The 24,445-nt window shown below is 40.9% G+C and overlaps 2 protein-coding genes across 2 annotated transcripts in view; one reads left to right on the top strand and one right to left on the bottom strand.

The window, feature by feature from the left end:
* The window catches only part of PRKAA2 (protein kinase AMP-activated catalytic subunit alpha 2), an 80,021-nt gene extending 69,084 nt beyond the window's left edge, over window positions 1-10,937 (top strand). The window contains exon 9 of the mRNA XM_001365214.4: window positions 2,824-10,937. Within this exon, the coding sequence (XP_001365251.1) occupies window positions 2,824-3,059 (236 nt within the window). The 3' untranslated portion in view covers window positions 3,060-10,937. The remainder of the gene's footprint in view (window positions 1-2,823) is intronic.
* Window positions 10,938-20,715: 9,778 nt separating this feature from the next.
* Window positions 20,716-24,445, bottom strand: part of FYB2 (FYN binding protein 2) — a 69,475-nt gene continuing 65,745 nt past the window's right edge. Inside the window, exon 16 of the mRNA XM_007480524.2 lies at window positions 20,716-21,857. Coding sequence (XP_007480586.2) covers window positions 21,846-21,857 — 12 coding nt within the window. The 3' untranslated portion in view covers window positions 20,716-21,845. The remainder of the gene's footprint in view (window positions 21,858-24,445) is intronic.

Raw genomic sequence — 24,445 nt, 5'->3', positions numbered from 1 at the left:
GATACTTATTTCCATATTCTTTGAGCTGTGAAAGAAGACATATCAAACATACAATAAAAGACTCACACAGGAAATAAAGTGAAAGATAATGTGCTTTGATCTGCACTCAGATTCCAACAGTTCCTTTTTTGGCTGTGGATATCATGTATGTCTTTTAAAAAAACAAATGACTGATGTGTTTGCAGTACATATATGTCAGAATCTTTAGATAGCTAATTCTTCTCTTATTAACTATAATAAATATTAGTGGAATTTGATTCTTGAATACATCTCATCCCTTTTGAGCCAATTTATTCTGTAGAATTTTAGTCCCTTAGTTCTCTCTTTTTTGAAATCTTCCCTTCAAAAATCCAGGCTCTTTATCAGACTGCTCAGTTTTCTTCTGTGTCAGTGTCATAGATGCCTAGAACCTTCTCCTTCCTCATCTCTATTTCACAACTTCCTTCTAATACCAGCCCAAATCCCACTGTCTGCAAGAACCATTTTCAGTCATCCTTAATGCTACTATCTGCCTTCTCTTCATTATTTCCAGTTCATGCTTTCTGTATCATTCTTGTGCCCTGCTTTTCTTTGTTACCTCCTCCCCTCAGACTATGAATTCCTGAAGAGCAGAGATTCTCTTTTGCCTCTCTGTATCCCCAGAATTTAACATAGTATCTGGCACTTAACAGTAGGTGGTGACTGCATTTTGACTGACTGACAGATGTATAGATAAAGAAAGCCTTTATTAAGTTCTTCCTAAGTGCCAGTCACTGTGCTAAGTTCTGGGGATACTAATACAAACAAAAGCAGTGACAGTCTTGCTGCAGAGATTCAGGAGTGAAGCTTTCAGAGCAGTCATGGAAGGAAAACGGCCAGCCAGGATTCTGTGTTCAAATGGAGATTTCAGAGGAGCTCATGCCTCCCTAGGTTGTGGAGAAGGCTGGGTGGGTGGTAATCTTCCAGAGATAGGAGACTATGAGGAAAGTGGAGTAGTCCAGAGGGCCGGGAGCAGAGCAGAGAGTAGGGGTCTGAGGATTATTTACAATTTGTGTTTAACTTTTTAAAAAAGAAATGAGCATCTCTTTGATGAATGAAATTTTCCCATCATTGATGAGAGTAAGTTGTCATTTTTTAAATAGTTCATATATTTTTGATGTGAAGATACTTATTTTTCCTTTTAATTTTAATCATGTTGCTGTATAGTAAAGTATGTGAACATAACTTGTCTCCCATAATTTCTTCCATTTGTTGGGCTGATGGAAAAAAAAGAAATCTGTCTTCTGTAATTGAGATAAATACTCATTCTTTTTCTAGAGTATAATCACTTCCCTGTTACTATCAAGGGTATCCGTCCCATTTTCCTAATTACCTACACTCTCAACATGGTGTATCCTCCCACAGAGGGCACAAACTTAGCCCACAAAACAGACTTTACTGAGTTAAGAAGGTGAGAAGAGGGGGCAGCTGGGTAGCTCAGTGGATTGAGAGCCAGGCCTAGAGACGGGAGGTCCTAGGTTCAAATCTGGCCTCAGACACTTCCCAGCTGTGTGACCCTGGGCAAGTCACTTGACCCCATTGCCTAGACCTTACCACTCTTCTGCCTTGGAGCCAATACACAGTATTGACTCCAAGATGGCAAGTAAGGGTTTAAAAAAAAAAGAAAGTGAGAGGAAAGATGTAGAGGCACCTATTGTGGGTGATCTTCGATAGGAGTCTGTTCACAAAGGGCAGGAGAAACCTAGAATAATCCCCAGCAGAAATGGAAGAATCATGTTTTCATTGATCATGTCACTTCCAGACATGATAGATATTTGTGAATTCTGATGATTTATCGAAATCACAACCATTAGAGTGATATCTTTTCTTTTTTTAAAGGTAATTTGTTTTTCCGATTACATATAATAATAATTTTTAATGCATGTTTTCTGAAATTATACAATCCAAATTGTCTCCTCTGCCTTCTCTCCTGCCTCCCAGAGATGATAAGCCATTTGATCAGGTTTATCCATGTATTCCCTGAACACTCCATACACCCCAGGGAATACATGTATGGAGGGCTTGTCGTGCCCTTCTAGGGCAGCTCTCCAGCCACTGACCCTCACCTGACACCCAGCTCTCACTTGTGGCTCCCAGTAGCTGCTAGCATGCGGCAGCGGCCACACCCCAGGCAATGGCTTCGACAGGCCAGCTAAACCTTGTGAGGGTAGCCATCGGGTCGTCGTGGACCCCTGGTGAACCAGGGCTTTGCTCACCCAGCATGTGAAGACTGCTTCGGCTGAACAGACGGAAGAAACCTATAAGAAGGTTCAACGGCTGAGATGGCGACGCAGCAAGGCACTGTGGAGTGCTTAGGGCGTGTTGGAGCACAAAAGACAACACGGCCATCCAATGCAGCTGAGGAAGTCTCCAGGTGTAACGACTTTTTGTGCCACTGGACCCAGGCTTCCAACGCCGAGAGAGGGGGACTGTCTCTGTGCACCGGCTTTTCCACTTAAATCTTCATGCACAGGTGTCTTTGTGCACAAAAACGCACAAAGACAATCGTCATCCTCGGTTACCGAGAGACAACTACTAGACTAGACTATACATGTATTATCATCCAAAACATGCTTCCTTATTGGTCATTGTTGTAAGAGAATAATTAAAACCCAAACCCCCAAATAAAACCATAAATAAAATGAAAGCTAGTATAGCAGTTCTTCCTTGGGAGGTAGATAGCATTCTGGGTCACAAGTAGCGGTGGAAGTTATTCACTTGCTGTCTTGGTTTTACCTCAACCCCAGGAGAAGATCCTAACAATAAAGGGCCTCAGGATCATTTCTGTTTCTTTGTACATTTCAGATGATGTCACAGAGCAGAAGTCTGGTTCTTCGACGCCTCAACGTTCATGCTCTGCTGCTGGCTTACATAGACCAAGGCTGAGTTTTGATTCCACCACAGCTGACTGTCATTCTCTCACTGGATCCCTGACTGGCTCCTTGACAGGGAGTGTGCCTTCTGTAACTCCACGCCTCGGCAGCCACACCATGGATTTTTTTGAAATGTGCGCCAGTCTCATTACTACGTTAGCGCGTTGACAACGACCCGTCACTAGTCTCTGTCCTTGTGTTATTGCACTATGAGAATCAAATTTGTGTCTTTAAATTATTATCTCCTCTTCTGGGTATCTTATAGAAACTGAACACGACACAAACTGAAAGAGGTATCCTCTAGGGACACCCATTTCCATATTGATTATTTAGTAGACTGACACTTTTATCTATTTTGCTCCTGGTCAATTCCCCTAGGTGATCTATTCAATAGGTAAATAGGAATGGAAGTGATTGTGGTTTTAAGGCAGTCAGTTCATGTATAAGCTGATTGGCAGCGTCCTTATGCATGGGCGTTTTGCAGCATCATTGATTTCACTGTAGTCTCTGATAGATATCAGGGTGACTGCAAGGTCCGTGCTAGGTGGTGAGGTGTTTGTATCCCTCCCTGTTATCTTCAGTTTACTTTAATAAGTACTTATTCAGCACCTACTGCATGCAAATATGTGTGCAGGGTCCAACAAATCTCTTTGTTTTTATAATTCATCTAGCGGTTAGTCTGGTGTGGAGGGTTTGAGAGGGGAGAACTAGCCAAAGAATTTTAGGGTCAAGATTCTCCTGGTCTAGACAAATCTCATGTGGGGCAGCATAGCAGGCTTATGGTTCTGCAACAGGTTACAACCGTTCTAGGGAAGTCATTATTTGAAAGGGTCCTTTGATCACCTTCGCACACCCACCTCAGGGTTTTTAATCTCTAGCTTTTCAGATGGGGTGATTTCAGCTTTGGAACTCTTTAAAAGGAGTTTTCAAGGACTGTAACAATGTCTGGACTTATTGCCATTTTGCCTGTAAGGACTTTCTTCCCAGTTTCGCGGCATGCCTTTGAAACTCATTCTCCTTCCCCTCATGCAAATCGACCGTTGCTTCATTTCCTCTTTTACAGTTCTTTAATAATAGTGAAATAGCCCCTTAAATGAGAGAGCGTCCACCCTTGAAGGAGAACATTTACCTCTGGTCACACATTTGGCTCCGCTATGGAACTTGTGAATTCCAGTGGGCCAACCCTTCATTTGTAGTTTGATTCTTTCTTTTCCTCCCCCTCCCTCCCCAGCCTGCTTTTGCTCATTGTTTTCTCTCTCCTCAATATTGAGCTTTCAGAGCCTTTTGAGGAGCCTTCTGTCTGTTGTTCTTTGTTCTGTCTGCTGGCCATGGCCCTTGTCATTTGGAAGCATGATTCCAACCCTCTGGGCCTCAGGTCTGGAAATGAGAACATGCAAAGCTTGATGGGCTGTGACCGTACTGTGGAACGTATCCGGAAGAGGGACTTTCCACACATTTTGTCACATAGCTCTATCTGATATATGGGTAGACACACGTGTATACATGCACATGCCTGTGTCTGTATGTTGACCTGGACTTAGTTGGGAGTTCTGATTTCCCATTTTCAGTAAGAAAAAGGATTTTAATTTCTTTCTCTATTTCACACATACCTACCTTGATTTCTTTTTATTCAGTGCTTCTAAGACTGAGAATGCCATCTTTCACTTGACTCAGACAAGATACAATAGGATCAGAAGCCAGAAACATGGCATTGCTTTTAGGGACTATGTTCCTCCAGCCTCTTGTATCCGCGGCCAAGAATTAAATGAGGGCTCGATATCATTTTCCCATTCTGAAGATGGTGCACACCTTTATCCTGAAACAGTCGCCACGTCAGGAATTGTCTTGGGCTACTAATACGGCGGCGTGTTGTTTTGTAGGACTTTTAAAAATGCTTTAAATATTTTGTAAATGGTTTGATTTTTACAGTCCAGACACGGGTTATTTTTTTAATGCAAAAATGAACATTATTGCTATTACTACTGTTTTTGTAATGATTTTCATCCAGCAGAGCTACTGAAATTTCGCCATCTAGTGGCAACGTAGGAGATTTGTTTTCCTTTCAGGCAGCCAGTGGTTACTGGGCGAGATTCAGACTTTGCTTTTGAGAGCCGGGTCTTTCCTGCCCAGCACATTTCAGGTTCTAAATGTTTTTCGAGGGAAAAGTTGCTCTGTTTATAGTGCACTGCTGCGGAGAGGAGTCTAGTGGCTATAAACAGTTAGAATAAGAGGACAACCCAATTAACTTAGCCTCAGCCTTAGCCAGAGGAGCTCGGAATGGTGGAAGCCGGCAAGCATCGGGCAAGTTCACAACCAGTAGACAAGCATTTCTCAAATATCAGTGAGGTGCCAGGTTCTGTGCTGGGCCCTGGCGATCCGGAGAGAAAACTCAAAGAGTCCTTGCTCTCCACGAGTTCCCATTGCATTGGGGGAGCTGTCCTGTGTCCTTGTCAGGAAATAGAAGCTACCCCAAAAGTAGGGCAAGGTGTTGGGGAGGTGTGAAGGGAGATCCTGGCAGATTGGCAGGGGCTGGTCGCTGTCAGGAAAGGCTTGAGGTAGGAGATAGAACTTGGAGGAAGTCTTAAAGAAAATTAAGAATTCCAAGAGGGGGAGGTGAGAAATGAATGTGTTCCAGGCACGAGAGATGTTACGACAATAATATTAGTATAATGTACTTGTGATTCAGATTTTGACCAAACTTGTTCGCACAATTGACTTTAAAACAAAAACTAATATTGTTTTTAGTACTTTGGGGATATTTTTTATGAACTTTTCATTCCCCCTCCCCTCTTCATTTACCTAAGGTGCTTTCTGCAGTAGAAACAGCACTATAATTGGATTTCTGGAGCCCAGGATCAAATCCCAGATCATCTGCTTCCCTTCTGTATGATCCCAGCCAAAGCCTTGGTCCTCCTTGAGCTATTGTTTTCTCATCTGCAATGTGAAGGGATTTGCTCGCTAAGGGACCTTCTAGTTTTATCTCCTATCTATCACCTGTGAATTTGGGGGCAATTGTTCTACGTCTTGTGGACATAGGAGATCTCCATTAATTCTTGGTTTCAAGTGAGACCATCCAATGGGATGCCCAGTGAATATCGTAATGTTACTGGTAGGAATAATGTCTCTGAGTTGTTGGTCATAATGGGACTCATGGGCTTAGTTTCCTAGGAAGTAGTTCTCTTGCCCATATTGTAGGAAAGCAGGGGAGCCATGGGTCACCAGCCTCACCTTACTTAGTCCTATGGGAATATGATTCTTTTCTCCCAGTCCTTACTATAGCTGACTTTCATGGTAGCCAATCTGAGGCATCCCCATTCGGACGCCTTATACTTAACTAGTCTACAGTTGAGTAACCAAAGCTGCACATCTGGTGGTCGAAGCCTTGACTTCATTGCAAAAATGCCAGTCTGGCTGGTACCCCAAGACTGGTACCCCATCACTGGCCTGGATAATAACAAGGGTTTTGGAGTAGCAAGGCCTGAGTTAAAGTTTTGTCTAATTCATCTAATTTCCCATTTCCATTAGAAATGATTCTCTCCTAAATCATATTCACTTGATTTTTATCACGGAATCTTAGTATCCGAGACAAACGCTTTTCTTGAGCAATTGCTGTACTAACAATTAATACAGTTTCATGGCTACTGGAATTTCAGCTATGGAACTAGTGACCTTTGCCAACTACTTACTCACTAGGGATGCTCTAGAGGAGTCTTAGGCTTGAGGTAAGGATTGAACCTTTGAAGTTCTTTTTGTCTCAAAGAGTTTATAGCACTTGGTCTTTCTAACCAAAGAGAAGAGTGTTCAGGTATGGAATTGGATCATCTCTTGGTCAATAGCCGACAAGTGATTGCTTGTACCTGAAAAGGAATCCCCAGTTTTTTTTCTTCAGAAGGCGTTTGTGGATCCTTAGTAATCCTTAGAGTCCAACATTATCCATGGTTTAGTAGTTGGAAATATGTGGAAGTCTATCACTCAGCAATTCTCAGATGTTCCTTTCTGGAACATGTATTGGCCTGAATCCTGAAGTAGCCTGACTCATAAACAAGGGCATCCTTGGGTGGGAGATGCAACGAGGAAGAGAGCCAGTCACATTTAGCCATCAAAACCCAAATAGTTCAGTGAACTTCACTAACTACAAGTGGCCGGTCTTCTAGGTCAGGGTGCTGGCTGTGGGAAACACAGTTTTCCAGTGATGATAACGGACTAGGAGTGGCATTGACACAATGCTTCGGGAGGTAGTATAGGCTATGGTTAGCCAGCCTTGGAATTGAGAAGGCCTGGCTCTGCCCCTGACCTTAACCAGCTGGGCGATGCTGGGCAGATCTCTTCAGGTCTTAGACACCCAGCTTACTTAAAATTAATGAGCTGAAAAGCAGATGCTAATCTTCAGTGGGAGATAGTTTCCTCACTGGCTGCTCTCTACCCCAGTGAAGTCACAAGCCTGGTCTAGAAACCCCTTTTTAAATGTCATATTTGACCGTTTACAATATGCTTCCAAATCATCCAGGAGTAGATTGTCTCTGGGAAATATGAATCCTTATGACTGTGTCCAAACAGCTGATACCCAGGAGATGCAAATTACTTTTTAATGTTGACCAAAGTATGGCATATCTGAGAAAGTAAATCTGATTTGCTATAATAGGAAACAATCATCAGGCATTCTATAGCTGTAAGTGATTTTTGGCTCCTCTGTATTTTGAGTTAATCTGTGGTTTCCATTAGTGGAGACAACTGAATGAGCTAAACCTTATATTTGTGTCACCTTCTGCCCTTGACTTTGATTTGCTCTTCCAGTGTGACTTACTCTCATCCTTTATAACTATTTAGCAGCTACCATAGAAATCATATCTTTCTTCATTCATTAGCTAATACTACATGCCCAGATAGTAGTTATAAGAGAAAATAGAGGTTTTTATTGGTGGGTTTCCCTTTACAGGATTCCTTCCTCTCTAAGAGTCAAGTTCTTAGCTCTGACACAAGACCTGCTCCTGCTCTGGCATTTCTTTTCCCATGAATGCTACAGCAGCCTTTTGCCATGGTGAAATTTACTTCCCTCAGTGGCTTTCCTTAGGGCAGTGTACTTTGGGGAATGAATTGATGAAGGGTAGGTGCTGGCCTCCTTTGTCTGTAAAAGTGAAAGGTGAGTAATAGGACCGGATCATCCTTTCTTGCTTGAAAACTATCTTTTCATGGTAGTGATTGTGAGAGCTGGGACAAATATGAAGATGTATAGTATAGCACAGATAATGCTAAGTATCCGTTTGATAGGACCTGTATATAAAACATAGCCTTGAATCTTTTATAAATAAGATTGTGCTCCAGGATGGCAGTGGCAGAACCCACTCAGTGAGCTAGACTTTGCATAGAAAACCAGCCCTCCCGGCTCTGAACAAAGGGCTGGTCAGCATTAGGAAGGAACACCAGCTTCCCTTGAGTGAGCCCTTGAAAATTTGTAAAGTGCTGTTTGTGTCTGAATTGTGTACTGGAAAAAAGAAAATATAGTTTTATACCTTCAGTAATAGCACATAGCAGAAAGCATACGGTGGTGTGTGATTCAATTATGAACGGTTAAATAAGAACAATTTATAATTCAATCATCGTGAATAAGAATGGTTGCTCTTTTTCAACCAAGTGTTTATAAATAGGATATGTGGAGAATTGAAATTTTATTTGTGGAACAGGAATCTTGGACCCTTGGCTACTGGCCATCTGGGTTCCCAGTTTTTGTCCAGTTTATTCCATAATTAGCAAGGGTTTCATGTGTGGGAGTGTGCATGCATGCACGTGTAGAGAAACAAAGATTTAGATGGCAGTAATGTCGCTAGAAGAGCATTGTAAACTCGAAACAAACATGCGATTTCAGTTTGAGACCTACAAGTGTCATTTACATTTGCATTTACAAAATTACGTTTGTAAAATACATGTTTCCTCCAGTTTTACTGGCCCTTGTTCAAAGGGCAAAGGCAAAGGGATCCATCCTCTGTCTAGGTTGTTACCAACTCTAAGGTAGGCTGAGCATGACTTCATGAGGGTTAGCTATATTGTGTTCAACAAATTGGAATATTCTCAATTGTACTTGCCACATGTGCCTAAGACCAATATTGCTTCTAACACCTAAATCCTAAAATTTCTTTGCCCAAGACTGCTAAACTTAGACCTTCACAGTTAGCCGATCTTTGTGGATTTTCTCAATCTGTCGACTTAACAAGTTTCTAACACAACAGGCAATCTTTCTCCCTTGTGGAGTCGCTAGACATTTGCTATTAGTAAGCATAAGAGCATGAAGAAATTTGCACCAGACCCATACTCTTAAGGTGAATTGGAGTTTTAATTTAAATTCTTTTCTAACCAGTCTGATCATTTTTAGACCTACTTTGGTTTTGGTTATAATGTGAGCCTTTGTTGGCTTTGTGGATGCTTTTCACTATAGGGCAAGTCCGTCATGGAGTGTGTGTGTGTGTGTGTGTGTGTGTGTGTGTGTGTGTGTGTGTGATTATTAAGTTCTGTTTACAATTAAAGAGACTTAAATTACATTGAGAAGTTCACAATTATTCGGGCAACTAGGATAGGTACATTTCATTGAAATCTGAAGTATGATTTAAAAATTACAGATGACATTCCCTCCATCAGAATCCTCAGTTAAGTGTATCAAAGCACCCATGAAGAGATTACAAAAGCCAGGTGCTCAAGGTGGATAGCCTTTCATATCCTTTGGACTGAGCATGTTTGTGCTGGCTAAAAATTAGAGGAGGGAGAGAAATCTTGTTAGCAAGGGGAAAAAGAAAACCAATCCATTGACTCCAAGTTTCGCCGTTAGAAGCATTTCTACATTTACAGTCGTATTGTTTGTTAAATTTGCATTGTCATGGGGAAACACTTTTATGGAGCCAGTATCATTCTCTAAGGACTTGAAAGAAAACCAGAGCTTCTCTTGTAAGGGAAATTGTGCCAGAATTGTGCCTTCTCTCTTGAACTGGGGGCAGTATCGTCCAGCCAATAATGCCAACAACTGCCACATGGAATTTTGAGTGAAATTTGAGAAATGGAGCACATCTAGGACACATTGTTCCACTGATTTCCCCTTAGGTATTGCTTATTATGACAGCAAATATTTTGTCATTTGTTCTTGCCAAGTTGGCTTCCAGTTGCCTTTTACTGTGAAGACTGGACTACATTTATTAAGCACTTGCTGTATCCTTTGATAGTTCCTCTGTGGCGTTTACCTGCTCGATGTGACTTGGCCATCAGCTCAATGGTAAAACTCCATTTCCCCAAATAGCCTTTGAATGTGCCAATTTGGGGCACGTCAGCTCCTTTAAGGTTTGAGAAAGAAGGGAGTACTGTCTAGTGAGCAGAGCTGGGAACGGAATTCCATGTGGAGTCCAGCACTCCATTTGAACAGCTGATAGTGCTACAGTCAATCAGTAGCTACTTTGGCAAATCTGGATAATAATTATACTTCGTCTACCTCACAGGTGTGTTGTGAGAAGCTATTGGACATGTATTTTCTAAGTGCAGATGGTCCTCATGGGAAATACAAAAGCCCTGTGCTCCCTGATTTCTTTTGTTATAATTATCTTTGATACTGACAGGATGGCTACTCTGAATTTTCTAGGTGAGTCTAACACAGCGTCTACACATTTTGCAGTTAAACAGTTTGAGAACGTGTCTTCACAGATCATGAAAAACTGAATACAAATGACTGTTGTTCTTAAATTCCAAGTCAACCCTCGAATGTTACCTTAGTCATCTTTTGCTCTAATTTCTTAAAGCTTTGAAATGCCTGCAGAGGCTGCCTTAATTAATCGCCACGCAACTTGCTGTCCATAACGTTTGTGATTACTGGGTGTACACAGTTTTGAATGTGTAATAGTTACGTTGCCCCAGAACTGGGAAGTGCTCGAAACATGATCATATCTGCATAAAGCATGTTTGTATTTTGTATTCTGTCATACACGTGTGCTCTTGTATCTAAGAAATACTTTTTTGGTGCAAAAACAAAACAAAAAAATGACAATAAATGACCACAGAGGTCCATCCTTTTGACACCCGGGGGCGATGCCTGTTCCAATCTTATCAACATGACCCTGCATTTTTGCTCATTTTGCCCAGCCTAATATCATCTAAGCAAGCAGTCTTTTGTCTTGGGGTGGGGCTCATGGAGCACACTGTTCACTTGGTAGAGGCAGTGTGATGTAATAGAAAGTTTGCTTAATGGGGAGTCCAAGGAGACCTGGGTTAGAATCCTGTTTCCAACACTAGCGAATTGGGTGGTGTTGGACAAATCACAGTCTCTCTGAGCCTCAGTTTCCTTGTCTCTAAAATGGGTCTTTAAAAGGCTTTCACTGCCTACCATGCAGAATTACTTTTAAGAAATGTACTTTATAAACCCCCAGATGGCATAGATACAAGAATGAAAATTATTGTTACTCCGTTTTTAAAAAATCTAACATACTTTCCCCCCTAATTACATGTAAAAACAGTTTCCAAGATTTTAAAAATAATTTTGAGTCTTGAAATTCTTCTGCCCCCCTCTGCTCCCACCTGTGCTGGGATGGAAAGCAATCTGATAGAGATTTTACACATTATTACTCTATTTTTAAAGCTGTTTTTAAACTGTTGGAAGTGGGGTCTGCTTTTCAGAGTTGACTCTCAGAAAGAAAACTCTCCTCTCTCTAAATACTCCAGCTCTGGCTGCCATTTTGTTCTCTAAGAGTATAGGAGACCCAGCAGATTTCAGTTTTGTTTCTTGTGTACTTCTAGAAGGGCCCAGATTATCAGTAGGAAGTGTTTTCCTGCCAGTTCTTCCCCACATGGTCCCTTCTGTAGTAGCTACCGTTTCTCCTGAGATGATGTTTGCACTTTATAAGCACCAGGCTTAAGGATCCAACAGGAGTAAAGGATGTCTTGACTGCTTGCAAACTCTTACACAAAAATAAATGAAAGACTGGTCTCTGAAGGATAATTTGGGTGGTTTCCATTCATTCAAAGGGGGATAACCAACTATAGAGTGGGACGACCAATGATGACAGATAAAACTATTATGGAGATAATTCACTATGACTGCATGTGGATAGATGAGGGCCATGAGTCAGAAGAGTTTGTATTGGGGCAGCTTGGTCACATGGCAAATAGAGTGCCAAGCCTGGAAACAGGAGGTACTGTGTTCAAATTTGACCTCAGTCACTTCCTAGTTATGTGACCCTGGGCACTTAACCTCATTGCCTACCCCTTCCTCTTCTCTTAGAGTTGTCACTAAGAAAAAGTAAGAGCTCTTTTTGTTTGTTTAGAGAAGAAATTATATCCCAGCATCCTTCTGTCTACCCATCCCTCAGGCTGTCTTCTCCCTGATGTACCATGCTGTTATGGGGCCCATCTTCAGACTTCAGAGTTGTTGAAGAACAGTGACTTGCAATGGACCTTTATCTTTGTTGGTCTATTTCCACAGTCCATGATGTCCTATTCTCTAAATTCTAGCAAACATCCCAGGGGTTAATAGAATGGAATTGGGGCAAGAACACTTAATTAGCATTCATGGGACCTGGGTTCAAATCTTTTAGCTGCTTATTTCCTTTGTAACTAGAGAAGTCATTACCCTTTTGTAGGAGGTTCTTTGCCCCCCCCTCCCCCAAAAGAGGGGTGGGAATTGGACACAGTGGTATTTATTTAACCCTTCCAGATAAAAATTCTCTGCCTGAACAATTTGAAGAATTGGGAAAGAAGAGGAAATTCATCAATCACAACCTTTAGGGTATCAATAAATAGAATTTGTAGTTGCTTAAAAACTGAAGAAATAGAGATGTAAAGAAAAGAGTATCTTAAATCTGCCCTCAGACATTTCCTAGCTGTGTGACCTCGGGCAAGTCACTTAACTCCTATTTACCTAGTCCTTGCCACTCTTCTGTCTTCAAATTGATAATTAAGACAGAATTTTTGGTAAGGGTTAAAACAACAACAACAACAAATCTGCTGTGTATTCATGGCAGAGCTATATTTGAAGCCAGAAAGACTTAGGCTCACTTGCTGCCTCTGAACCATACTGGCTGGGTATCCCTAGGAGAGTCCCTTCACTTCTCAGTGCTCCAGACAAATCTCCATGAATTGGAGACCATAAATTGCAGAGAAGATGCTCTGCATTGCTTAAGGGAGTTTCCTTGCCTGCTGGCACAAACACAGATTCAATCTGTGGCCTTCTCCCCATGGGCTAATTTTGTGCCCTCTGTGGGAGGATACAGAACCCCAAGTGAAACAATCCCTGCCCTCCAGATGCTTACGTTAGACTTGGGGGAACAGCACAGACAGCTATAGGCAAAACGAGTACAAAGTCATTTGAAGGTAACATTAGGCCATTAAGGGCTGCTAAAGTTGGGGGAACCTCTCGAGGAGGATGCGGCTTTCTTTTGACTATCTCTAGGGAGTCCTCAAGAATGGACTTCTGGATAAACTCCCCAGAGCCCAAGCAGTGTGAAGAAGAGGAGCCAGGAGCGACCCCCTGACTGGTTGCTGCCACCACTCCTGCCCCTCCGCCATCACCACCGTGGCCAAGGGAAAGGCCAAAGGAGATGTTAAGGGAAATAAGCCCAAGGTTAGGGACAGAGCACAGAGGAGATCAGCAGGGTTATCTCCTCAAACTGCCCCTGAAGCCAGAACCCAAACCCCAAAAGGTACCTGCACCGAAGGAAGACGAGATAGGCAGATGCTGGGCGTAAGGATGGGAAGAGCCCTGCAGCAAATGGAGCAGCCAAAACAGACTGGTCACAGAAAGCCGCAGGTGCTGGAGATGCCAAGAGGGTTGCGTGAACTTGTGATAACTCTATACTTCTGGTGACTGTATAGTTTGAAATATTATTTTTATCAAGTTTTATAAAAATGCAGAATTTGGTTTTCCTTTTTTCTTTAAGTTGTATTGTTAGAACACAACACAGAACACAGAATTGGGATAGGGCAGATGTTGCAGAGAGAATGGCTCAGAAGCTGGTGGGGATTTCTTCCCCTTTTAGTTTTGGAGAGGGCTTCTCTGGAATACCAAAAGGGGGTTCTCTCACCCCCCATATGCACGCACATGTGCACACACACACACACACACACACACACACACACACACACGGAGGATACATAGCTGTGAACACTGATATCCCCGGCCTGTCCAGTGGGGAAGGAGTGGATAGCTTCAGAAACGTGCCACAAGCATCTCTCTTGTCTCCAATGCCAGGGGCCTCTCAGGACCTGCCCTGTTTCCTTCCTCCCCCACTCCGAAACCAGTTGTGTTGGATACCAGTCTTTCAGGCAAACTGGATCTGGATTACGGCCCTGCGGTGGGCTCCCCAAAAGAGCCCACGTTCCTTTCCTATTGAGGATATCTTCCACTGAATTCTGCAGTTTCCATTTCACTTCCTCAATGGGACTGTGTCCACTCTCACACTAAACTTCCCCTGTTTAAAGCATAAAGACTCTTCATTGGGTTTTCTAGTGACTTAATGGTTTTGGTAGCCTATGGAGGAGGGAGTTTGAAAGTTGTTGTTTACTGTTGCCAATTGTAGCCCATGTCCTGCCTGAATTACCCAGTGAGGCTGGATAAAATTTGGCTTGGAAAAAAAGAATGAAATTCTGATCATGCTTGTTACATAAAGGGTAAACATTTTTTCTTTAAACTATTACCTTGTATCTTAGAATCAATACTGCATATTGGTTCCAAGGCAGAAGAGCTGTAAGAGCTAGGCAATGGAGGTTAGGTGACTCACCCAGGGTCACACTGCCAGGAAGTGTCTGAGGTCAGATTTGAACCCAGTTCTTCTGTCTCTAGGCCTGGCTCTCAATCTATTGAGCCACCTAAATGCCCCCTAATGGGCAAACATTATACTTTTAGATCTCTACTTTTGAATTTTCTTCAAACCAATTGTAAAACTTGTTTTCAACATTTACAAGCTCCTTCAGAAAACTACAGGCACTCAAATTGGGCTGAGGTGGCTTATTAGTTCTTTCCAAATGAGACAGTGGATAAGTCACTTAAACTCTCAAGTTCCCTGGTATATAGCAAAGAGGTGAACAATGATTCCTGCGGTCTCTTCCAGCTCTCAATACAATGATAACCACCATTAAGTGTCTGGAGAGGTCTTCTGGGGAGGAGAGGCTAGTCCTTTGCTTGGCCCCAGAGGGTAGGACCCAGGAGCCTGGGTGGGAGAAGATGGAAGGAGGTAGATTCAGGCTCAACATAGGGAAATTTTTCTAATAATTGTTGTCATGATTCAGTTGTTTTTTTCATTTTTGTCTAACTCTTCATGATCCCTTGTAGGGATCTCTTGGCAGAGATACTGGAGTGGTTTGCTGTTTCCTTCTCCAGCTCATTTTACAGATGAGGAAACCAAAGTCAACAGCTAAAGTGACTTGTACAAGGTCACACAGTTAAGATACTAAAGTGGTTTGCCATTTCCTTCTCCAACTTATTTGACAGATGAAGAAATGGAGGCAAACAGGGTGAAGTGACTTGCCCAGGATAACAACCAGAAAGTGTCAGAGGTCAAATTTGAATTCAGATTTTCAAGACTCCAGGCCCAGCACTAGCTATTTTGCCATATAACTGCCCATATGCAAATAATCAGAATTACTCAGAAGTAGAATGGGCTCTCATAGTGAGATCGAGGTTTCCTCCTCATTGGAGAATGTCAACCAAAGGCTGGGTGACAAATGTTTTAATTAGCATGTTGTTGATGGGATGACTTTTCATATAACTGTGGGAACAGAGAGTCCGTGCTAGACCTTCCAGCAGAATTTTTACAATTCTGATCCTCTTTGGGGCATGTTTGCCAGCCTCTCTAATTCAGAGGTTATGCGGTTCTTTGACCCAGTTCATGATCCAGTTCACTATTCAAACTCTTCGGGTAAGTATTCTAGAAAAGGGGCCTTGGGGGTGCTTAAAAGATTGTCAGTATAGGAGAGGCTTGTCAAGATCAAGAATGAAACTCCAACCTTCCACTTCTCTACTTCTAACGTCTAAATATTTGTGTTGGCGCTTGCACAGACCAGCACATGCTGAAGTAAAGAGACGGCCATACAAACTGGTGAGTATATGCTAAAATAATAAAGATACAAATTCCTGCATATTGATTCAAGTTCAATTCTGAATATTCGCTCTGTTTCTGGGATGTGAACCATGTTTGTGCTGAAACTGTAAAGTGTGAGTGGGTCGTATGTGCTTCAGGGATGGAAACTTTCAGATCTTTCATAGAGAAGAGAGCTCGACTGGAAGATAGCACTTCATGGGCTTCAGTTTCCTATCTGTAAAACAAATGCTTGGGTCGAATAACCTATAGTCATCATCATCATCATCATTGTGGGAAGGGAACGCCTCCCCTCATGATGTCTCTTTGTTTTGATGTAATCAATCAGGGAACTGGAGCTCATCTACCATTGAGATGTGCAGGGATAGACTAACCCTCAGAGAAAGGAAGTTGAGACCAATGAGAGGGGAAAGTGATCCCATAGGCACTGCTCCCCCAGGTGGTGCCAGGCAAATTAAGGAACTATGATTGGTTCCTGAGATGCGATGTGGGAGAGCTAGTGGGTGGAGAACATGGCCAAAAGCTGAGACCAGGAGACTGCACTCTGACTCTCACACTCTTGGAACCTGAAGGAGCCCCTATTGGATTCATCAAATCACATATAGGGTAGTAAGCTAATCAACTCTTTACCTCTTTCCTACATTTTCCTCTCTTTACTATCATTACTTTGATGTAACAAAGCTACTAAAGCTACTAGAAGCCTCATAATTTAATTTTAAATATTATATCATCATCATCATCATTATCATCTGTCCCTTTCCTGCTCCAACAACATTATTTCTCCTAAGATTTTTCCAATACTGACATTCTTTTTTCTCTATTCTAAGGTACCTCTCTTACCTCAGCAGCTCTAACATTCACTGTCCTAAGATCTTTCCTGGTTCTGACTTTGGATGAAACAATCTAAAAAATATACAAGTGAAACAATTCCAAAGGTGCCCCAAGGAAAACCTATTGTATTGAGTTTTATGGTAATTCAATCCAACATATATTTATTAAATTTCCAGAGGAGATGGAGAAATAAGATGTGTCCCTGCCCTCAGGAAGTCTACTGAGTGTTTTCAAGCTTCTTTCTTCCTATATCTATCTGTGAACATAGTCATTCTATGGCATTATGGTTTATGGTGGTGTTCTTTCTGTTTCCCTCTTTTCTTCCCAATTAGACTAGGTAGAACCATTAGTTTGCCTCTGTAAGAGGTGAAAATGCCACTCTGGGAAGTTTAATGTTGACTCAATATGAAATATCTCATTGACATGATATCCATTGTGCATGATTAAAACAACAACTAAAGCAAGTATTTAAAAAATGCTGTTTTTTAAAAATTCAAAACCCTTACTTTCCATCTTAGAATCAATACTATGTGTTGGTTCCAGGGCAGAAGAATGGTAAGGGCGAGGCAATGGGGGTCAAGTGACATTCCCAGGGTCACCCAGCTAGGAAGTGTCTGAGGCCAGATGAACTCAGGACCTCCCATCTCTAGACCTGGCTCTCAATTCACTGAGCTAGCTGGCTGCCCCCCCAAAAGTTCTTTTTTTAAAAATAATCCTTTTTTTTTTACTGTGTTTGAAATATAAAAATACATTTAAGTCTTACCTTCATTTAGATTCTGGCAGTATAAAGGCAAAAAACAGCCTGGTACTCTGATTAGTGGGATTTTGCAAAGTGGCCATTAACACACATATCAGTCAGACTTTACCCAAGTACTGTTGACCCATGTGAAAATGAATGACGTTGGCGTATATTGAAGAAAGTTTTTGGATATTCCCTTCCCTAGTGATGGTAATGAGAGCTGTCAGTGTAGAGGTGATGGTAATTCTGTTATGAGTGAGGACAACTTTTTTCATACCTGTGTCTGGTTATGACTTCATCCTTCTCATTTTAATCCCTTGCATTCCAGGGCTTAAATATCTTTTAAAAGACTTTATGCACTTTCCACTGTTAAATGTTTTAAAGTAAATTCCTTCTAATATTATTTAAATACTAAAAATCTTCCATATAGAAGAGTTAAAGTTCCAAGTTCCAAGGAACCCTTTTCATGAACAACTATGTGCAGAAAAGTTTATGTAAATCACCTGGTGCTTCAACTTTGAGACTACTCATTAACCCAGAGCCCTGATGTTTTCATATGACCTTCCTAATTTCCAACTTGTTAAATAAATATATGTGGAAATATTGACTGTAGTATATTAAAAGATCACAGTTGGAAAGGGCATAGGTATGTGTGTTTTTAACAAAATTCCAAATGTCCTCATCAATACCATGGAATAATCTCTTATTGACAAGGTGTTAATGACAAGTCCCATGGTTAGGGGACCATTAGGAATGACTTCTCACACAAGAAGTTCTTAACTTTCCTTAGGAAAAACACTTCTGGTGCCTGCAAAAAACAATAAAGCCCACCAAACATTTGAAATCTACATGATGGGATGAGGCAGGAAGTAATCCCTTTAGATTTTCCTGAGGGATGATCACATAAAACAATCAAATTTTAGTAGATGAGTAGAATTTCCAAACACTAATATTTTCCGACTGATGATCAGGAAAAGTATTTTCATGGTTGTATACAAAGTTTTTGAATCTCATTTAAATTAAAATTTGATATATAATCCATGAATTTAGGGGGGCATCTGAGAAAAATATTCAAGATAACTTCACTATGTGGCAATGCTTTATTTTAAAATTATCTCTTTGATGTCATAGAAATTAAATAGGATACTGTCATCAGTTTGGAGTACCACATGTTAAAGTGGGCATTGATAAGATGAAGCAAACCCAGAAGTGGGTGGTAGAATAGTGAGAGGATCCAAATTTATGTGTTTTAATGAATGGATAAAGGGACTGAGGATATTCTTAAAGAAGAGATGACTCAAGGGACTGATAATTGGACAGCTTTCAGCTAGGGGCGACCTGAATTCAAGTCTTGTCTTAGACACACATACTGGCTTTGGGATTCAGAGAAAGGCACTTAGCCCCATTAATCAGAGTACCAAGCTGCTTTATAGAGCAGGAGATGCTATCTGCTGTGTCTCCTCCCCAAGAGAGTTCCCTACACAATGAAGTTCCAGGTATGTACCCTAGCCCACCACAAAAATGTGATACAACCATTGAATTTGGAGTTACATGATTGGTGTTTGAATCTCATATACGCCACCATCTCTGTAATCATTGGCAACAGTTTTATTCTCTAAAGTCTGCAGCTGTCAAGTGGAGAATCAAGGATTGGAAGTAGCTGATATCCGAGGTTCAAACTAAATCTTCTGATTATTATTTTTAAATATGGGGGTGGCTTAGGGCATGACTGTCATGTTAAAGAGCTTGGAGAGATATTCTGGATACCTTGCTCTAAAGAATGAGGTGAAATAGATGGAAGATTAGAGGCAAACTCTGGCTCAAGGTTAAGAAGAATAAAAGAAAACCATAGTATATATCTGTGCTTTAAAAAAAAGCAATAAAACATAGCATTTTCCCTAAATGGAACAGGCTACCTTTGAAGTAGGGAGTTTCCCATCACTGGAGGTAGTTAAGTAGAAGTTTGATGATCATTGATTTGGGTAATTTAGAAAAAAAAATACTTCAAGATTAAGAGATTGGGTGTTCCTTCCAACCTAAGAATCTATCATTTTATGAAAGTACTACATTTCCAATGGGACAAGTAAGCGGAATAATGGATGGAGTGCTGGGTGTTGAGTATGGAAGACGAGTTCAAATCTGGTTTCAGACATTTACCAGCTGTGTGACCCTGGACAAGTCACTTAACTCGGTCTCAGTTTCCTCCTGTAAAATGAGCTAGAGAAGGAAATAGCAAACCGTTATAACTTTTCTGAGAACAATCTAAATGTGGTACCAAAGACTGGAGATGATTGAAACAACTGAACAACAAAGAGATCTGAATGTTTTTGGTTGTATCGCCAGTTAAAGGTTTTCAAAACCCACAAACTAAAAACCAAAACACAATTATTTTTGAAACAAAGTTAGTGGTTTACCTTCTGAGTATAGGTATGCTCCCTGAGAAACTTACATTTACCTTCAAAATTACCACAAAAGACTAGATTATTGTGGGTGTCATCGATAACCTGCAGTTCTTCTCTAGAGGTCATTGGCAAATCTGGCATCCCTCTCCATAAGAGGAGGCATTAATGTGGTGTTAATTATTGTAATCTCTTTGCCATACTGGGATAGAAAAGAACCAACCGGATGATCACTGGTCAACTGTTATCCTTCATCATAAGAAAAGAATTTGAAGATACGAAGAATCAATTCTATTTCTTCTCCAGTCACACCTGCTATATATTACTTTGCTAAGTAGAATATTTGGGATATGGGACAGATATGGGACAGAATGAAGCATTATTTAGGATAAGAGCCAAATGTTAGTTCCCTTTTTTCCCAGAGCTTTTTGCCTTTTCAATGTGTTTTGAATCGATTACCTTATTTTGCAGTGGCCTCATGGCCTAGAAGACTATTTCTTGGATATTCTAGACGTCAATCTCTGAAAACAAGGGCATCTTATTTAAACTTTGTATTTTCCTCAGTGTCTAGCACAGTTCTCTACAAACAGTTGTAGGAATGAGGGAATAAGGTTTTCTACAGGATCCTGTGAGCTTTTTCAAATATGGGGTATTATTTATTATTTAGTTAGAATATTAGTATCAATTATATATATATATTTACATTTTTTTTGTTATCACGCAAAACATTAGACCATTAGGTTCTAAGCTTTTTGATTGCCATACTCTTATCATCATTAAAAAAATTGAGCACACCATTCTAAAATATATGCATTTTAATTTATAAATCATATACATATACTGCTGTACTAATACATCGTATGTTACAAAACATAGCATGGAAACAAAAATCATGAAACATGAAATATTAATAACTAGTTAGCATTCACATAGGGCTTTTAACTTTGCAAAGTGTTTTATACATTTTATCTCATACAACACCCCTGGGAGGTAGGTGTTGCTATTATGCCCATTTTACAGAGGAGGAAAACAGAGGGTAAGTAACCTGCTAAGTCACACATAGCTATTAAATGTGTGAGGCAGGATTAGAATTTAGGTCTTTCTGACTCCAGGTCTAATAAATCTTTTCTTGTTTTGTCTTTTCTCCCTGTCTCCCTCAAGCTACAAGTTCAGTGGCCACTCAGCGATAGGTCTCAGTGCTGATAAACACAGGAGCAGAACTCAATTTCTGATTTGTTGGGGTTTTTTGGATTGGGCTTATGCCTCCTGAAACAATCTGTTTCCTTCACATCTCTGAGGAACTTACAATATTGGTGCTGAACATGATATAGATACTGCTGGTCTTTAACCCTGCTATACCTACCTAGAGCAGAGGAGAGAGTGCTGGGTCTAGAGTCAGGAACACATGAATTCAAGTTCAGCCTCAGATATACTAGTGATGTGATCCTAGGCAAGTCATTTTACCTCATCATCACTTTACCTCTGCCTCAGTCTCCCTCATTTATGAAATGGGAATAATAATAGTACCTACCTCCAAGGGTTGTTGTGAAGATCAAAAGACATGTTTGCAAAGTACTTAGCACAGTGCCTAAAACATAATAGGCTTAATAAATGCTTGTTCCCTTCCCATCTTTTCCCTGCTGAAGAGCAGTCCTCTGGAACTCAAGATATTCACAAGTCTCAGCCTTCTCAGTAGCAGTAATTATAGGCATGCATCGCCATATCTATCTTTGGTAACCATTCATCAGGAAGTCATGCTGCCCAATCAGTCTTCAAGGTCTTCCCTTAACATTTTTTGGATGCCTTTGGTGGGTGCTCAGATGTCAAACTTTTTTTGTTGTAGTGACAGAAATTCTTTAGAACACTTTTCTCTTGGTCCTCCTTTTGGCCTTTCTTCAATTTGAGGTCCTGAGATATCTGAGCTGTTTTATAGGAGTATCTAAATAATCAAGAATATGGAATTATAAGCAATGAACACCAGGGAAGTAGGATAAAAACTAGCACTTATATGCTATGTTGGGAGGAAGTCACAGTTGCACCAACTGGGAGTTCCTCTGCTGAATAGAAAGTTGATTTTCATCCATAAAGTGTTTCACTGTCATTGGGGAATTTTTATTGAAATGTCTATTTTGCAATAGAAAGATCAAACCATCTTATCCAACATGAAAAGATCAAATAAATCCTTCTACATATCAAAGGGGCATTTACTGTGGAAAGACACACTTCACTATGTAGGAAAGGAGAGCTTGGACGTTGCTTACTTCTGCTTTCCTCACAATCTGTGGTTTATAAAGCTGCCCAAGGTGGGCAAGCAGAGTATAACAAAAAGGATTTCCATTACAGAAACCTAACAAACATGAAATAGGGTTGCTGAGGAACAACATGGCTCCATAATTGGTCATTATCTAGCCATGTATACCTGAATATTTGTATAAGTACATATTGGCTGTGGCCCAAGCTTAAATGTCCAGTGCCCCAGGCAACTCTAAGTACATTTAGGGGAAGTAGGAGTTTCTGCAAAATGGAATTCTCTTCTACAGTTAAATGTAGATCTAGTCTTCCTCTTCTTTTCCCATTCCTTAAATAACTCCCCCAAAGCAATGTATAAAGTTCTTCAGATTAAAAACAAACAAACAATGAAATACCTGGTCCCATCTTGAAGCATATTTTGTTATTCTGATAAGGGATGGAAGAGGCAGAAAGTTTTAAATATACATGGTTCGTATAACAAGGTATTTGAAGAGGGAGAGAGCATTGAGCAAGGGCAGGGGGATTTGGGGAAGATGTCAAAAAGAGGTACAATTTGAGCTGTACCTTGAAGGAAGGTGAACTTATAGGACATTCTGTTCATAATAGAAAGCCTGTGCATATGCACGGAAGAGGAAGATGTAATTTCAAGTTCAGGGAATATTGCTGTTAGGTAATCCAGCTTGGTCAAGCCACTGAATGTGAGGACAAATCATGTCAAGGCCAGAAGGGTAAGCTAGAGTCAGATCACTTGTGGGGTGTGGATGTGGCGTACTTTAAATGCCAGGCTAAGGGATTCTTCTATCCAAGAGGAAGTAGAGGGCCTATAAAGGCTGTGATGCAGGAGAATTGTTTTTGCCAATATGGTGGGCAGATGGAAGAGTGGCAAGAATGGAAATAGAGTAGTCAATAGGAAGCCATCGTAACAGTCTAGGGATAGGAGATGAGGCCTTGAACTAGAGTGGTAGCTATGTGAATGGGGGAAACTGTACTTGGTATCTAACCATTTGCTAGCTGTGTGATGTGGGGCAGCCTACTTCATGAGCCCCTTCTTTCCATATATCAAAAATGGAAGCAAATCATCCTGTGATTTGGGAACAGGTTCAATGCCAGTTAAACCAAGTGAAAGTACTTCAGAAATTGTGAAGCATGACGCAAATGTGAGACATTATTATAACGTAGTTTAACTTGGCTCCAGAGAATTTCCTACTGGAAAGAACTCCATGTATCTGCCACATTTGTAGAGAGTCCCCGTTACACCAATTGGGAGCTCTTATATTGAGTATAAAATTGATTTTTATCTACAAAGAGTTTTACTTCAAGAGTGGCAACCCAAAATCTGTTCCGGTTTGTAAATGGAAGCATCCAAGGCCTGATGGCACCTTTGCCAAGTCTTTCCAATTATATTTAGCGAGGGATGGGAAATGATGAGGAAGGGTTAGGTTAAAGTTTAAGATCTCTATATTCCTCCCCTGTACATATGATGAATTCATTGTTGTAGCATCCCACCAGAAACCCTCAGCTGCTGATGCTGTAGGAGAAACCCTGGCCATGACCTGGGATCATAGCAGTCTTCAAAGTATTTGAAGAATTGTTTCTTTTTTATAGAATCACCTTAGAATCAACACTATGTATTGGTTCTAAGGTAGAAGACTGATAAGAGTTAGGCATTAGGGCTTAAGTGACTTGCCTAGGGTCATCCAGCTAGGAAGTGCTTGAGATCAGATTTGAACCCAGGACCTCCTGCCTCTAGGCAGGGGTCTCAAACCACTCAGCCACCTAGCTGGCCCCCAATAGAGTTGTTTTTAAGAAAAGCCATTAGACTTGTTATGCCTGGTCCCAGAGAGCCCTAGAATAATGTGGTGGAAGATGCAAAGAAGAAAATTTAGGCTTCATGTCATGAAAAACTCTACTGGAGCTATCCATGAGTGGAATGGGTTCAAGAGAAAGTCAGTTAAGAAGCAATGATTAAGTGATTTCTATGTAGTTACAACTAAGTCAAAAATAACCCCTGCCCTCAAGGAGTGTACATTCTAAGAAACAAGCCATATGTAAACAGTCATATACAAGATTTATTCAGAGTTGGGAAAGGCCATGTGAAAGAGGAAGACGTTAATGCTTGGAGGAACTAAAACAGTCCTCCTGCCCAAGGTAGGCTTCGTCTTGAGTCTTGAAGAAAGCCACAGGTGAGCGAACAGATGAGAAAGGCCATAAGGGACAACTGGAAGAAAAGCTTGAGTATGGGACTGGAGTTTGGTGGCCAATATATCTGGATTAAAG

Source organism: Monodelphis domestica, chromosome 2, assembly GCF_027887165.1.
Source record: "Monodelphis domestica isolate mMonDom1 chromosome 2, mMonDom1.pri, whole genome shotgun sequence".
NCBI lineage: Eukaryota > Metazoa > Chordata > Mammalia > Didelphimorphia > Didelphidae > Monodelphis > Monodelphis domestica.
Note: the sequence above shows the minus strand (reverse complement) of the source record. Positions and strands in the feature narration are given on the sequence as shown.